The sequence below is a fragment of the Coturnix japonica genome, chromosome 5 (genome assembly GCF_001577835.2).
Source record: "Coturnix japonica isolate 7356 chromosome 5, Coturnix japonica 2.1, whole genome shotgun sequence".
NCBI classification, from domain to species: domain Eukaryota; kingdom Metazoa; phylum Chordata; class Aves; order Galliformes; family Phasianidae; genus Coturnix; species Coturnix japonica.
In genome coordinates this window covers 43,786,610-43,802,913 of record NC_029520.1, presented here as the reverse complement: position 1 = coordinate 43,802,913, position 16,304 = coordinate 43,786,610, and the positions used below count along the sequence as shown (strand labels likewise).

The 16,304-nt window shown below is 44.7% G+C and overlaps 1 protein-coding gene across 3 annotated transcripts; it reads right to left on the bottom strand.

Moving 5' to 3' along the window:
* Positions 1–1,451: 1,451 nt before the first annotated feature.
* On the bottom strand, positions 1,452–15,965 carry HHIPL1 (HHIP like 1). Of its 3 annotated transcripts, XM_015865548.2 has the most exons (10): positions 15,567–15,965; positions 12,045–12,691; positions 10,591–10,734; positions 10,005–10,333; positions 8,659–8,785; positions 7,884–8,029; positions 7,152–7,233; positions 5,498–5,580; positions 4,873–4,950; positions 2,767–2,880 (listed from the first exon to the last, which is right to left on the bottom strand). In XM_015865548.2, exons 1-9 carry the CDS (start codon positions 15,834–15,836, stop codon positions 4,907–4,909), a joined length of 1,872 nt encoding a protein of 623 aa, XP_015721034.1. In that variant the 5' UTR covers positions 15,837–15,965; the 3' UTR covers positions 2,767–2,880; positions 4,873–4,906. The 3 variants fall into 3 exon arrangements, with proteins under 3 accessions (XP_015721032.1, XP_015721033.1, XP_015721034.1); XM_015865546.2 differs by lacking the exon at positions 4,873–4,950 and having other exon boundaries at positions 1,452–2,880; XM_015865547.2 differs by lacking the exons at positions 4,873–4,950; positions 10,591–10,734 and having other exon boundaries at positions 1,452–2,880.
* Positions 15,966–16,304: the final 339 nt, after the last annotated feature.

The window sequence follows — 16,304 nt, the reverse complement described above, 5'->3', positions numbered from 1 at the left end:
ACTAGGAGAGTGGTTAGGCCCTGGAACAGGCTGCCCAGGGAGGTTGTGGATGCCCCGTCCTTGGAGGTGTTCAAGGCCAGGTTGGACGGGGCCCTGGGCAACCTGATCTAGTAAATGTGTATGTTTGGTGGCCCTGCCAGGCAGGGGGGTTGGAACTACATGATCCTTGAGGTCCCTTCCAACCCGGGTGATTCTGTGATTCTGTGATTCTGTGATTCTGTGCTTCTGTGCTGGAGCCAGTGTCACTCACTACTTCTGGATCTTATGGCCTTGAGTCATAGTTTCAGCATTATTTAATTACAGGCCATCGTGCTCGGTAATGCTGTACATATGCCTTAAGCTGTTCATGCACTGCAACTTGATGTAGCAGCGTGTTCAAATGTAGCAAGAGGGTTGATCAGCTTACCTACAGCTCAGTTTACATGCCATCCAGGTATATAAATGCATTCTGAAATGACAAAAAGTGCTACCAGTAAGAACCCTATGAAAGTGCAGGTGGCATATCAGGTATTTAAATGTGGATGCACTTCTGTGCTTTGAATTGTACATGCTCACTTAGATATCAGGGGATCAGACTGACAGATACTAAGAGTTAGAACAGATATATTTTAAGCTTGGAAGGGGTCAGGATGAGCATGGTAACATTTCATTTCTCCTGGGAAGTTCAGGAGGGCTGCAGCAGTTGTGGGGTGTGAAGAGTTAAGTCACAAATAGCAATGTACTTGGAAAATGAAGGTGAAATTCCTCTCTAATTGCACTGGGGCAGACATCCCCGCATCATCTCTATTACTTCAAAGTATCTTCTGTTATTCCTGACAGGCTTGTTGTTTTTTTTCACTCAGAAATTTTCAAGCATAACCATGATCACAATTTTCCTTAAAATCTCACAGCTAGAGCCAGCTGAAATCTGGCTGCGAAACCAAAAGAAGCTGAAGAGGCATCCTGAAAAAGAAAGATTTTATCTTCACTTTCTATTTTCTTCCAGCCCTCTGGTCCCATCAGCTCAGGAGCTGCCAGCTCTTTTAATAGAAGTATTTCCAAAGGGTTCTTTTGTTTCCTAAACATTTTTTATGTGCTTGAAGCAAACTTCTGCACTTTAAACAGAAAGAGTGCTAGTGCATTGACACAGGCTGCCCTGGGAGGTGGTGGGGTCACTGTCCCTGGAGGTGTTCAAGGAAAGGGTAGATGTGGCACTGAGGGACATGGTCTGGAGTGGTCACAGGCATGGGTTGATGGTTGGACTGGATGATCTTATTGGTCTTTCCAACCTTAATGGTTCTATATGTCTTGGGCTCAGGAGGCCTCTGTCAACTTGAAACTGGGGAATTGGAATAAATATCCATAGGAAGAGCTTTAGAACCAGGCAAGTTCTCTCAAATGCAGAGAGACTACATACAAAGACAAAATAGTGTCTTCAATCACTAACGGGTAAAAACACATTTCAGACAAAAGCGTATTGTTGTGATTTATTTTTAATATTTTTTAGAAAGGGGTAAATAATTACAGGGTTATCACCCCAGTACATTAAGTCCTTCACAGCTGTGAAAACTGAATGCAAAAATATGTGGTTTCACAATGCTTGATAAAGCAGAGAACATGTACAGAGTATCTTCTGTGTTCAAGTGGATGATGTTTCTGTTCATGTAAAAAAGATCTGATTGTCTTTTCTCTCAGACAAGAGTAACCTGAAGAAGGGTTTTCTAGGCAGTACATTTTCTAATTCACCAGACTGTTGGTTAGATGCAGTTACCTTTGATATTCCATAGACTTACACCAACGTTAAGCATTACAAGAGAATCTTATTCCCTTCAACTAGCATGTAGAAAGTTAGCCAAAATGCCTACTTCTGTACTCTGCAAAGAAAGGCACTGACTTATGCACACTTCAAAACCACCACTGAGAGCTGCAACCAGCAAAGCAAGAACAGTGCCAACACCTGCATAAGAAAGACTGAAACAGCCATTTGGGAATTTCTTTTTCAGCCAAACATTGTGAAGCTTGGTTGTGGAATGCTGCATTTTGTATGGTGAAAGGGCAACTGTATGCGTCTTTTTTCTTTATCTGTAATTGAGGAGGTTTGGGTTTTCTTCTTGTAAAAGATCCCATACAAACCCATCCATTGGTCAGGACACGCTCAAGTTATCACTGAATTTTACTTTTTCTTTTTCTCTCCAAGGCAGATGAGTGTGGATGAAGAAAACACCAAGATTACTTCAAATAGATGCAGCATCCCCCAGGCAGGGAAAGCCTTCAATATATATGCTGCTCTAGAGGGTTGATTAGGAAGGGGATGTGCTCTTTGTCCCTCAGTTGTCTTCTCCAGGACACATCACCAGTCTGCCACCTCCTCCCTGCTGCACACCACACCAGCATCTTCCTCATGGGAGCAATTATGTGTACCAACCTCAGCATGGGCACACTCCAGCAGAGTCTTCTCCTGCCCAGAGCACTGGACATCATCCAGAAGAATACGAAGCGAAGTCCCTTCCCCAAATTCTGCCTTCTTGCTGGCCCGTACCACATAGGGGAAGCCCAGCTGGCGGCACACCACAGCAGCGGCTGCGGTGCTCCAGCCATCATCGCACACTGTGCCCCACTCTCCATCCACATAGACCTCTACTCGGCCCCAGCTCCGTCCGCGGCTGCCACCATCCATCAGCCTCACGGCCCCATTGCGGGGTTTCTTCTTCCTTCGCTGTCCCTTCCTTTCCCCCTTTCCAGGCTTGGGGCGTGGTGTCATGGTGGGGACTGGCATTACACTGCGGTTCACTGGGGCTTGGTCCACCCGGTCCAGAGCTGGTGTGTCCGGCCGGCCTCTCCTTGGGGCCTCAGTCGTGGTCTTCAGCCGGGGACGTGGCGTTGGTGTCTTCACAATGAGTTCTGTTGGAGAAAAACAAACAAATAAGCAAACAAACAAGGAAATAATAGGTCTGTCATTCTGCAGACACTGCTTTAAAGATTATGACACAAGAACAGTGCTGATTTTTTGGCTGATTTAAGTTTTTTCTTGGAATCTTTATTATTTGGGTTGATTATTTGGTCCAGTTGAGAAATGAAAAGGTTCCTGGTAAGGCCATATTTCATCAACTAGAAACGTCTGCTGCTTTTAGTTAACAGAGAGGACTGCACTGCTCAATGCCAATAAATAAGACTCTCAAGAAGGAAATGTTACCCAATTTCCAAGCTGACTACTGGCAAAACTTCAGCATGGGTATTAAAGGGTCAGAGCTGGAGCTTTGCAGGTAGGAGTTCCTCGAGTCCTCTTCTCCCCTGCAGAAATCGTTTTAGAGCCACACACTTGCACACTATTTCTGCTGTTCTCTTCATTACTAATGACTGGATCGTTACCAGACCGAAAGCTCCAGCCTCCCCACTGTGCCAGATGCTTTATTCAGAGGAGCTGAAATCGCAAACATTCAAAATCAATTCTCTCTGGTAACTGGAATGTTCAAAAAGAACAGAGTTGCCAGGACAACACATAAAACAGGATTTGGGGCTGTTTTTTAATTCCTTATGAAAAAAAAGAAAAAGAGCCTTGAACTCCAAATAGCTGAAAATTCTTTCCCGTCACAGTTTCCAGGCGTAACTGGACTTGCTTATTCACATACACTCTATTTTTAGCTTAAAAATAAGTTTTAGCTTGTCAGAGGGAATCAATTCAGAATTACTTGGAATAAGAATCAACTGAGCTGTGACAGTGTCCATATATTACCAAAGCCATCACAACTTTTTTTTCTCTCCTTGGTTTATCCATTCTCATCACTTGTTCTGTAGTAGATGTGGGGAAAAACAGTTGTCTGAATAACCATTGCTGCCTAAAGACAAACCTACACAGTGATTCACTTTTTGGAAAAGCCTCACAAATAACACCATTATGAGAAAAAAAATAGTACTTCTGGTGTGCAAACTGTTCCCTCCTCTGGAAGCTGAGGTTATGAAGGGAAGAAGTCAACAGTCTTAGCTGCACACACCTGATGTGGCAAAGTGCTGGAACTCATACAGAGGTCTGTAGGACTGCACAAAAGCTAGTGGTCACTTGGGAGTGCTTTTCACCCCCACGCTATCAAGTTGTTTTATGCATTACTCTTCATCAGGCTGTTTATTAAATAGACTTGCAACAAAAGCATTCTTCAAGCTGATGCTGGCCACATGCTTTAGTGATTCCGTCACGTCCACACAAACACCAACAAAACAGCAAAATATTTACAGCTCTACCTCCTTGTTTTCATGCTTCTGATTCAAAATTGTCATGCTTGGTTTGCACCTAAATGTGAACGCGGTTGTTGAAATGCTCAGTGGAATCTCACCCACTGCTTCTATGTTCTGATGTGATGTAAACTACCCTCTGAGTGAAGCAAGAAATTCATTACATGTATAGTTGAAAAAATCCTGTACTTTGGGCTTGCATACAGAATAACACATAAGAAGAAACAGACAAAGCTGGCTGAACACAAACAAAATTAACAACGCTTGGAAATGATGCATACAGCTTGCAATAGAAAATGTTTCTGCAGAGGTGCTGAGTGCTTGGGCATGTCAGCAGTTAAGACTTAGATCTTGTTCCACCCTAAAGACTCAGTCTCACAAGGTGCCGAGTGCCCTCATTCCTTCGTGAAGTCAAAGCTGTAGGACTCGTCCATGATTCAAATGCAGCACAACGTGATTTATGTACTAAAAAATTAAATAAGTGTATCCCAACATTAGGGTTCCTACAGTAACATTAACTTCATTACAAAGTTGTTAGAGAACTGTCTAGATACTTATACATGTAAACAAAATACACGGGGGAAAAGAAATATGATACTGTTAAATGTAATTGTGAGAATCAAATGGTGTATTTAGTTCTATGCGTTTAATGTAAATAGCACTTACTGCAGCTTAATCTGCAGCTTCCACTGTTCCACTTTTAGCAGCACAGTACTTCAATCAGCATGAAGCAATCAAACAGCCCTGGAGGGTTTGGATAAGCCAAAAGTTCACCTGAATGGCTGATCACAGCGAGTCTTTTGTGAGCATTTGCTCATCACATATTTTCTCTCTCACTACTAACAATGTCTCAGACCTCATCTTGCTCAATGAGCTATTTCCCAACCCCTTTAGCCACGATATCCTTCATCACCCGAAGTGCTCCTCACTTCCTGAAGGCTCTGCAAAAATCATTTGTCACTGAAAAGCACCATAGAACACAGTTTTTTCAGCTCAGACACAGTCATGGGGAAAGCTAGTAATGAAACAGTTATTATGCAGCGTGGAAAAGGCAAAAAGGTAGAGAAACTGCAGAGATTTCACATGGCTGGGAGAGGGGAAATACTTCCTGCATTATGCCTTATTTCAACCAAGTCCTCAGATTCAAACCAGCTGGCAAGTATTAATCTCAAGGATCCTCTGAATCCTGCCATTCTGGGTGGTCTCCGCGCAGACAGAGAATGTAAGCTTCGAGTTGATATTTACTGCCAGCTAACACACACCCATAATAACCAGCAACAATGACACTTACTCTCCTTTGGCACGAATTTTACGAGCTTGCTTTTTACTTTCACTGGCAGCGGCTCAACTTGGCATTTTCCTGGCGGTGCTCTCCTGTGTAAAAAGGGACACATACAGTGTACAATTAATTCCTTTCCAGAGGCATCATGAGCCTTTGCTTCCCATTGTTGTTGGTTTGGGTAAAAAAAAAAAAAAAAAGACTGCTTAAATGATCCAAATAATCTCTTACAGTAGGAAACGTAATTAAACAATCACGTATCTCCATTGATCGAAGTCCAAAGATTCACAAGTCAATGGAGTCCTCTTGGCTGTGTTTTTATTTTCCATTGCAGAATCCATTAAGGAAATAAAACATTGGCAGGTCCAAGCAATCCAGAAAGAGATTAATCAGACTGAAACTAAAAATCACAGCGCTAGACAACGTATGCTGAATATCTGACACAAAGGTCATACTAACTCAAGTTTTCTGGCTGTCTTCAGGGAAGCAAAATAACAGACTATTATTCATACACGAAGCCAAAACAAAAGACTTTCCCTTTTATCACGGTTGATACAAATGTGGAAAGCAGCCAGGTGGAGAATAAAGAGGTCTGCCATTTGTCACTGCCAATGGCTTGTCATTTCAGAAATACCAAAAGTGCATTAGTTTCACACAGCAATTGTAAGCATCTCTGACAGAAGCTATCTCTTAGAACAACACGTTATTTTGACACAGATTTGTTTGCCTTGGGAGTACAGCTCACTTCTGAGAAGTTACATCCAGTTTATAACCACTTTTTGCTATGAAGGCTGCTTCTTAATCCGCAGCCTCCTTCAGAGGTTTTCAGACTCGTTCAAAAATGCCTGATGCTGCATCCTTTGTAATTAGGATTGTTTGCATTTGCATTTCTGTGGAAGGCAATGAGTTCCCCTCTCAGTTCAGGCATAGGGACATTGTATTTCCTACTTTAATGATTTTCCCTGTGAACTCATTCATACTGCTACGTTCTACAGGCTGTAGCTACTTGTTTTTAAACTTAACTTGTGACTCGCCTTTCGACTTCTGCTTCTTTATTTTTGCAAAGGTTGCGTAATACAAGCCTCTTACTATACAGTTTACAGGAACTACTCCATGGCATTAGCTAATGGAAAACGCTCCTGACAGAGGAAACAGAGGAATACAGGCAACAGCTCTGAGGTCTGTTTAAGTTTGGGGTCTGTTTCCAAAGTAAAAACAGAAAATGAGTTTGGTTCAGGAGAAAGCTCAGATAGCTAAAGCTGTATATCAAACTCATTTGAAGAATAAAAGTGAAGCCTTACAAAGTCTCTTTCCGCATTTCCAGCTAAAACTATTTCGGTGTTTACCCAATAATCGTACTGTTTAAAAAACAGGAAATTGGAAAAAACAGCTGCAAGTCTTCCCACAAAACACAGCTATTCCCTGCCTTACCCAGTCTCACATACAAGTGCATGGGATCCAGAAGATATGATGACAGTTTGATTCCTCATCCAAGCCATTTTTCCTCTTAAAATACACAACAAAGAATGTACTTTTTTGACATCCTTTACTTCGTTGTCTTTCTGCTCTGTCCAAGCAGATGCTGAAGGGTCAGCCCCACCCAGCTGCATGGGACACCTGGACACACAGCACCAAGCTGAGGCTTTGCAGCAGGCACATCTCCTACCTGGAGGTGTCCACCACTTTGTACACCACTCCATGCGGGGCTGTGGCACTTGGTACACCAGTAGACATGAAGTAAAGTTCTCCTAGGAAAAAAAAACACACACACAGCCATGCAGTGAACTATGAGACTGGACGGAGAGGTCCAGCTACTGGAACAAATAGTGCAGTGGGTTTGTAATGAATGTTCATCTGCATTCCAGTGGCAAAAAATAGTCAGTGAAGGAAAAGTTTTACATATCGTCATCATTTTGACTGATTCCTGCTGCATGTTCAGCTGTCCAGACCTTAGTTGTCACCTCGGTCAAATCCGTATCCTTTAATTTCACTAACGTAAAACAGTCAAACTCTCAGTTCCTTTTGTTGAACCAAAATGAAAGGGTGTTAAGGCTGTTCACACTGCCTCACTCCTTTGGGGTGGATTACAGGAGAACAAAATTCTGCTTTTCCTTTCTCACAAAGTGAGGTGTACCTCACACGAAAGGCATTTGGATGTGTGACAGCTCCATCAAGCTGCATGGGTAGAGCTCGACCTTCTGCCAAACAATTTCCATCACCATTTACTTGACATCTTTTCTCTTAACTGCATTTCCATCCCCCTCTTCCTGCTGTGCAAGAGGGGCCAGGACAAGCAGCCCTTACAGGCACTCTCCCTCCACATCTCATAGTTCTTTCTTGGGAATTACCAGGCAGAAATATGGCTGTGTGGTCTATAAAGCACAAGTTCAATGATTACCTGCTTCATCTTCAGCAAAAGAGATTATGTATTGGTAATAGTTATTGATGAGCCCAGGGAACATGCAGGTTTGTCCTGTCCCCATGCAGATTTCACTGTATTGCCACTCTCCCGTAGCACGATCCTCCTTCAAAGACATCAGGCGTCTGTGAAGCAAAAACAGAACCAAAACCCTAAAATTTGCACCAAACAATCAAGAAAATGATTTATAAACATTCACTGGGAAATGTGAAAGGATATTTAATGCTTCCTACCCATGTTAGCAGCAGTATAAACTGCAGCTCATCTGAGGAATAAAGAATAGCTGATGTCAAAACACTTGTATTAATCACACACACATCACTTGCCTTTCAGGGGTAAAACAAGCACTTAGAGAAAGGATATGCAAGAATTTAAGGGATTTTAATGGACTTTAAAAAATACATTTTTGGTTCATGCAAGTGCTGAATCAGAGATGTGTGGAAGTTTAGGGATATTTTAGGATGCATTTGCATGCGTTTGTACACCACTTTCAATATTTTAAATGAACACCGTATCATTGCTCCTATATTTGTACTGACACAATGTGAACCAGCAGCATCAACACTTGCTGGCATGAAGTCACATTCCTATGCAGCAGCATGGAGTAGAAGCTGAACAAAATGTGCCATGTGAGCCCTCTGCCACAAGCAGCACACAGCAGCAAGCCAGCAGCAGATACATTCACAGGCAGGCATAGCATTACTGAAGGACTTTGGCTGGGGGCAGCCTAGTAAGTGTCTGAATATTTACTTACCCACTCATAAAATCACCAAATATGTACAGGCCATTCAAGTTTGGAGACTCACAGCCTCGATAGACATAGCCTCCTGTAACGGATTTCCCCATTTTGTGTGGATATGCATAGATTGGAAGCACATCATCTGTAGAAGAGAATAGGTGCGTGGCTTGCCTTGTTTTTCAAATGACGTGGATTAGTTGTTTCTGCAGATAGTTCTGAGATTACACAACACAATCGGGTTTCCCTTGAGTACCTTCTAACTAAAGGAACTGCTGATGAAGCCAAATCTATGTTGATTCTCATTTCTTCAGAACCATATTCTATAGCCCCATCTAACTGGCTGCGCTAACCAAGACAAGCCAGCTCAGGGCTGGTATCACACTACCAATATAAGAGGAATTCCTGATAAGCCTGAATGCTCTCCATCCTCCAGACACAAGACATTCATCTGAGCCCCTCCCTAACCAGGCTCTGTTAGTGCTACTTCTTGCTAATTTCTGAACAGCTTCCCTATGAATTTGCAGGCTGCTTTCAGACATACTAATCTATGCAGGAGCTGCTTGCCCAGTGAAGTTGTGTTTCACTGGTAAAAGGCAAAAAAAATAGAGACAGGTGACTCTAGACTGCAGGCACTGATGAAAAGATATGTCAGATGTCAGCATGAATAGCATGTGCTTCTATGAAATGGGGGAACTTAACCTGAAGGGGCCATCAAATATTTATGATATAGCACTGTCAAGATGTAGGGCTGGCAGATTCATTGTAAAATGTAAGGTAAAACACAAGTCAGAGGCAAAACAGAGGGAGATGACTTGATTTTGAAGATCTCCATCAGACACTTCCTTGTTCTCCCTTTTCCCTTTTGAAACTCTCGGTCCATCCTCACAGTATCCACCCCTTTTCTTCTCATAGCCTTACTCCCTTGCATCAGCAAACCTGGTAGCTGCACACCAGCACTACTTCAGCTGAGGCAGGTGTTTCCTAAGCTTATGGTGTTCTTACTGCTGTACAGGGGCTGTGATATTTCACTGTGCTAACAAAATGGTCTCTAAAGGCATCACAAATTGCTCCGAGTCCCTGGAGATCTCAGTAAGTGCTCACCAGGAACACTTGCAGAGGTGCTGTCATGCAGAGAGCTCTAAAGGGGCTCTCTGGCAACTGCTTCAGCAAAGGAAGTGCAAAAGACTTGCAGGATATAATCCCAAGTCAGTTCCATCCCAGACTGAGTCCACATAGCCTTACGTTGCAAAAATGGATGCCTTCAGTCAAGCAGCCAGGCTTTGAAGGCAGGAATTAAAAATGGCAGTGCTGAATACTGCACAGTGTGAGAGGCACATAATTTAAAGAAAACATATATTTACCCAATGAAGAATTGACGCAAAGCTTTTTATCATAACAGCTGAATCCTTCCCTTGCCCTCCAGCCGTAGTTTTTCCCCTTCTCTACAATGTCAATCTCTTCATATTTGTTCTGTCCCACATCCCCGCAGAAGAGACGCCCCTTCCCTTCTTTCGTATCAGGTTCGCCTCTATCGAATGAGCAGCGCCACATATTCCTCACTCCATAGGCATAGACCTCAGGTCGAGCCTGTGGGTCATCAATGAAGGGGTTGTCAGGGGGGATTCTGTACACAGGACCCCGGTCATTGTTGTTCACATCGATCCGCAGCACTTTGCCCAGCAGTGCTGATCTGTATTGGGAGAAGAAAGGAAAAGGGAAATAAAATCAGATCACAATTCAACAGATGTTCTCAATTAGATATATATATGTATATAGAAGAAAACACAAGACTTTCCATGGGAGGTGTGCATGAGCATCAGAGCAACATTAGAGAAAAAGTAAAGCCTGGAACTAAACACTCCAAGTTTTACCTCCCCCAGTTGCTTGCCTTAATCTATGGGCAGCAGAAGGGACACGTGATGCACACAAAGTTTTAGGGGCTCATACTTGTTCTGGGCATTTCCAAAGGTCCCAAAAGGATCTCCAGCCATGCCTCCATCTCCAGTAAATATATAGAGATAACCATCATCGCCAAAGAGCAGCTCTCCTCCATTATGATTGGAAGCTGGTTCTTCTATTTCCAGGATTATCCTAATTGAAAACAGGAAGGATGCATCACCTATTGCACAAGTCCTAAGAAAAGGCAGAGTAATACCCACCCAGTGTTGTTCTTGAGACACAGAAGTGGCTGCACATCAGCTTTGGTGCATATTCTTCCATACTGAATCTTACTTAAGCTTAACTGATCTTCTATCATCATATTATTCAGACATATTTTCCAGATTACAGAAACACCAAATTGTGTAATAAGGAAAATCTGAGAAATTACATGGCAGAAGATACTTTTAATTATACTTGTCCTCTGATTCTTCCTTCCTCCCTGGTTTTTTTCCTCTGTTAAAAGGTATCTCAGCTCAAATCAGACCGCAAACCATGAGGGAGAGGACTCCATCTCTGCATCTGTACAGCATTTGGCACAGTCCTGACAGGCACTTTCAAGGCAACCTAAGACTTTTTGAACATTACGTAATAGCTAAATGCTTAAAAAGAGAAGAATCCTTAAAGGGCAATTGCATACACTGGACATCAGGAGCTTCCAGAACTGTAAAAGCAGTACCACCATCTGATTAGCTTCCTGATCAAGCAAGGGTTATTCAAGGCTATTCCAGGTCTTCAAGCAGGGGATCAGTCACATGGTTCTGCAGCAGGTTATAGATCCATTCACTGTCTTCACAAACAAACCTTTAATTATCTGTGTGTATTAATGTGGATCAGCTGCAGGGTCAGACTCGAATTAATTTTCCTATCAAAATACTCCCAGTAATAGCAGAGTGATTTACATTTCACTTAATTTGATGCTCAAGTTGTAATATCATGTGGTCAAGCTCTCATTCAGATAAGGAAAAAACCATGGGGTCAAATTCATTTTGGTACAGTATCATCTAGTTTGTTTCTAGTGATTGAAATGAATTTCACTCACGCTTTGCAGAGGTCTATCACAAAGAATAATCAATGAAGAAAAATATTAACTGTAAGTAACATTCATTCAAAGTTCACTTAAAGCTTCTGATACTGGAACATTTTTTGAGCACTCGTAGTTTGCTCACAGAGGACGTGTATATTCACTGTCTCAATATGCTGAGACTGAAATTTGGCCACCTTTGTAGGACCTTAGAATGGTTTGGGTTGGAAGGGACCTTTCAAGATTGTCTAGTTCCGACCCCTCTGCTGTAGGCAGGGACATCTCCCACTAGACCAGGTCACTCAAAGCTCCATCACCTTGCTAACACACTGGAATACAAGAACAATATTGAGCTAAATAAGCCTTATTTGTTAGCAGTCCTTAAAAACACACAAGCTGTCTTCTGAGATCTTAAAGACATTAAAGGTGCGTACAATACCTTTCAGAACCATGGTCCACAGTATTCATGTCACCAGGAGAAATTCTGAACTCACTGATTCGGATTCTCTCTTCATAACGAACTTCAACTGAATAGTAGACATACACTTTACCAGTAAATTTGAATTTAGGATGGAAGACAATACCTAGAAAACCTCTCTCGTCTCCTTCCCAAGGTGAGGTAAGCACGGCTTCACTGATGTTCAGAAAAGGTTTTTCAAGCCTGGAGCGGTCAGGGAGGTAGGCCCACACCAGGCCAACCTGCTCGGCGATGAAGAACCGGTGGGTACCATCGTTGGCGTGCACCATCGCAACGGGATTGCGCAGCCCGTTGGCCACCTCCATGAGGCAGAGCTGGAGGCAGCCCTCTGCATCAGCCGTCACCAACCCCAGGTTTTGGTTAAGGTTCTCGTTAGCCAGCAGGTGTGGGAAGCAGTAGTCCGTGTCCTCCAGGGACAGATAGCGGCAGAATTTTGCCATGTTGTTCTCCAGTGCAATCAACTCCTGGTCTGTAGAGAGATAATGAAAAATGGACCGGCATTTTTGCCATACTTGCTGGCAATAGTCCTGGCAAAGTCCTGGTATGGTCCGCACGGGGGTGGAGGGATCCTCAGCATCATACAAGTGAGCTGCATATGGAGAACATTCCTAGAAAGAGAGAGAAAAAGCCTAAAGCTGTTTGTGGATCAGATTTAAAACAGCTGAACTGCAACACTAATTGGACAAATTTCACCTTAATTACAGCATATGTTATGGTTTATTCTGCAAATATATTAACAGAGGAAAAGATCTTAGAAAGTGGGTTTATCTTAGTGTTCACAGTGCTCTTCAGTGTTCCTGGTGAAAGCTGGCTCCCACCCCAACCATAGCACTAACTCAAGATGATGTGATGTCACACATCTTGCTACATCACCTTAGCAGACAGGACCAGAAAAAAAGCATTCCTATCCAGGATGCTCTGACTATGAGATACAGAGCAGGTTCACCACAGCACAGCAGTGACACAAGGAGTTAGCTGGGAAGATTCAAGCCATAGCAAGGCTTGGGTTGGGAGGGACTTTATAGATCATCTCGTTCCTTCATCTACACACAGGATCTCTGAGCACAGATATTTTATGCATCTGGCTTGAAGAGGTCAAATGAATCCCACTGTGACTACACTGCTCACCAGACTCAGGTGACAGGATTTCAGACAGGGAGCACAGAATGGCCATAATCCAGGCAAACCCCCTAAACCCTGAGAAGAGCTGCAGGGCAGCCCTCATTTAGGGAAAATGAATCCTTGGAGATCTAAGGACTGACTCAACTCCATGTACTCTGTATTTTCCATTACAAGAACTCCTCCGGAGAGATGCATTTTCTTTCTCTGTCACTGCAATCCAGTAAAACGATCTGTAAATTACAGACTGACCAAAGTGACTCAGTTCTGATTTATATGAGTTTTTCCATGTATTAAACATTTAACATTTTCCAGTTTCAATGCATCTTCCCAATAGGCATCTCAAAAGTGTTCTCCAAATAAGTTACCATGACTTAGTGAATGCTCAGCTATTTCTATAAGGTAGACAAATAACCAAGGCAAGAAAGGCAAGAAAAGAAACTATCCTTCCTGAATACATTCTGCATTGTTTAATTCCTGGATGGCTTAGTTAAACAAAAATATAAACCTATAGGCAGTTACTTTCTAATGCAGATTACAGTGCTATTCAAAAGCTGAAAAGGCATAAGATCCAGAATACTGATGTATTCAAATTAGCTGATAAGTGCACACAATATTTTTTATTTAATTTTCTATTAGATGCCACAATTAATGGAGAGGCCATACAACAGATCATTAGTGTACTGTAAGCTTTCCCCCCAAAGTGTCAAGCTATTCATTGCAAAATGAAGGTTATTATGCCTTCAAATGAGAAGCAATTAATGTGGTGAAAAGGAGATTGCACGTGACACCAAACACAGAAATTACACGGGCAGACGTAATAATGGCACTCAGCTCTGTTACATGAACACAGAGGTGTGCCAGGGACAGAAAACAGCTGCAGCATTTGCTGGTGTGGTTGTCATGATGAAAATTTAGCCTAAGAAAAACAATTTGAGCTAGAGAACTGGGAACAAGGCCTGTATCGGAGCTGCTTCCTTTTCTGCACATGGAGGTTTCACACTCTGGAAGAGGAGACACCAAGATGTATCTGGTTCTCTGGAAGCCTGCTTTGAGTAAGCAGCAAGAATGTCAGAATTAAGTGTTGTACCGAGGTATGACTTCCCTGTTCCTTTGCCACCACAGGCTGCTCAAGTACAAGAAGAAACACTCGTCTAAATAATCTGATTACATTTGAGAGGAATCACAGATTGCGAGTGGAAATTCACAGTAAACCCTTTATTAATTCAGGTATAGGCTACAGATTTCATATGTGGTGAATAAATGAAAGCAGTGCCTGAACTCCCATTTTGTGCTCGTGCGGCCATTTGTAGCCATGTCTGAGGCCAGTGATGCACTGAGCTCATTACAACATTTCAGTGAATCATTTTTTCCACATTGAGAGATTTCACCACTTCTGAACAAGTTTTCAGCAGTGAGTTTCTGAGACAGAAAGAGCTTAGTGGGCACTGCTAACTCCTGGTCTCCTGCCTGCAAATGGCCTGTTGGATGCTGCCTGTCTCAGGAACATACTCAAAGGTTTTTGCTTTCAGTACAATTTGGGATGAAATGAAAGTCAGATCTCTAGGAGCTGTTACAGGACAGGGTCACCTTTCGCTTCACAGTTTCAACAACACAAATGTTCCCTGGGAAATGCTATGAGCAGGATTTCTGTTCAGCCGCTCTGATCCCATCTGAGCATGGCAGACTGGGTGCTGCTGCCTGAATTAATTTAAGAGTTACACTTACACAGCACAGAGCTGCCACTGTTCTGTCCCAGGGGCATTTTCATACACATGAGGCAGGGCCAATGACAGGGCCGGACACTTTGCACTGCACAGTGTGTGTGATCATCCTGTTACTGTATCCAGCCACAGGACATCAGCCCCGAGGGAGAAACTCCCAACCAGGGGTTTCTGGGCCTCACCCTCAGGCTTCACATCAAGACTGCTGACACCTGGCCGGTGCTGCAGCATGTCAGGGTGCTGTGACCGTGCACAAAGAGACACCTGATGCTGTGGGGAGCAAAGAGCGTGTTTTGTACCTTAGGGTCTTCCCCAGCCCCAGTGATCAGACCCCTGGGAGATGAAAGTGCCCACGCCCCTGCCTTTCAGAGCGCTGCTGCTACTAAGTTAGAGCAGAGCCAGAGGCCAAAAAGCCCAAAGCAACGTGGGGAGGGGCAGCTGCTGCTGAGGGATCCAGGGAGCGCTGACAGCCCCATCCCTGACACGATGAGCAGCGCTTACCGGTCTGAAGGCACCGTGCCTGGCTCACGCAGCGCCGTGCCACGGCTGGTGCGTCCGCAGCCCCGCCGACACCCCAAGCACCCCGCGTGGACCGGCGCACCCACACGTGGGCTGATGCCGCAGAGCCGAACCCCCTCACCTGGCAGAGCAGGTCCTGCAGGTGCCCGGCGCAGGCGGAGTACGTGGGTCCGTCCAGGTGGGCGCTGAGGCTGTAGAATCGCTGGAGCAGCGCCCGGTCGCGCCGCGCATCGCAGCAGCCGAAAGCGCCGTATCGCCGGCAGAAAGCGAGGGGCCGCGGCGGCCGGAACGGCGGCTTGAAGTCCAGGCACTGCGGGTGAGGCCGGCCCGGGCTCGGGCCCAGCGCCGCCGCCAGCAGCAGCGCCAGCGCCGCCCCGCGCAGCGCCCGCATCCCGGCCCCGCAGCCGTCGGCGGGGCAGCGCCCACCCTCGGCCTCACCCCGCCGGGCCGCCCGCCCCGAGCACCGCCCGGCCGAGGGGAGCGGGGGCTGCGGAAAGAGGCTCCGTGCGGAGCCTCACCGCCCGCGGAACATCGTCTTAAGCTGCGGGGATGGCTTAGGGAAGGAGGCTCGGTTTGGTTCCAAGCCGACCGCAACCTGCCGGCTGTGTAATCGGTGTAATATGTACAACCGGAACGCAATGCTGGAAGCGGTCCTTCGGGTTCTGATGCGTTCCTGCTGGGCTCAGGTCTGTCGCGGGCTGTTCTGTACGACCCAAACGCCCCACATAACGGCGCTTAGCGTTTATACCGCTGGCAGACATTTAAAACAGAGGAAACCACTTCGGTGTGGCTGGAGCTGCCGCGTCCTCTGCCCCTGTGAGATGAGATGAGGAGCTCCATCCAGCCCGCAGCCCGCAAT

Bases quoted from the DNA above. Each gene is read 5' to 3' on its own strand.
- HHIPL1 (XM_015865546.2), bottom strand. From the start codon at position 15,836: ATGCGGGCGCTGCGCGGGGCGGCGCTGGCGCTGCTGCTGGCGGCGGCG. The intron at 10,334-10,590 runs GTATGAGCCCCT...CTCCCAATACAG, and splicing joins TTTGGAAATGCCCAGAACAA to ATCAGCACTGCTGGGCAAAG. The intron at 7,234-7,883 runs GTAATCATTGAA...TTTTTTTCCTAG, and splicing joins TTTTGCTGAAGATGAAGCAG to GAGAACTTTACTTCATGTCT.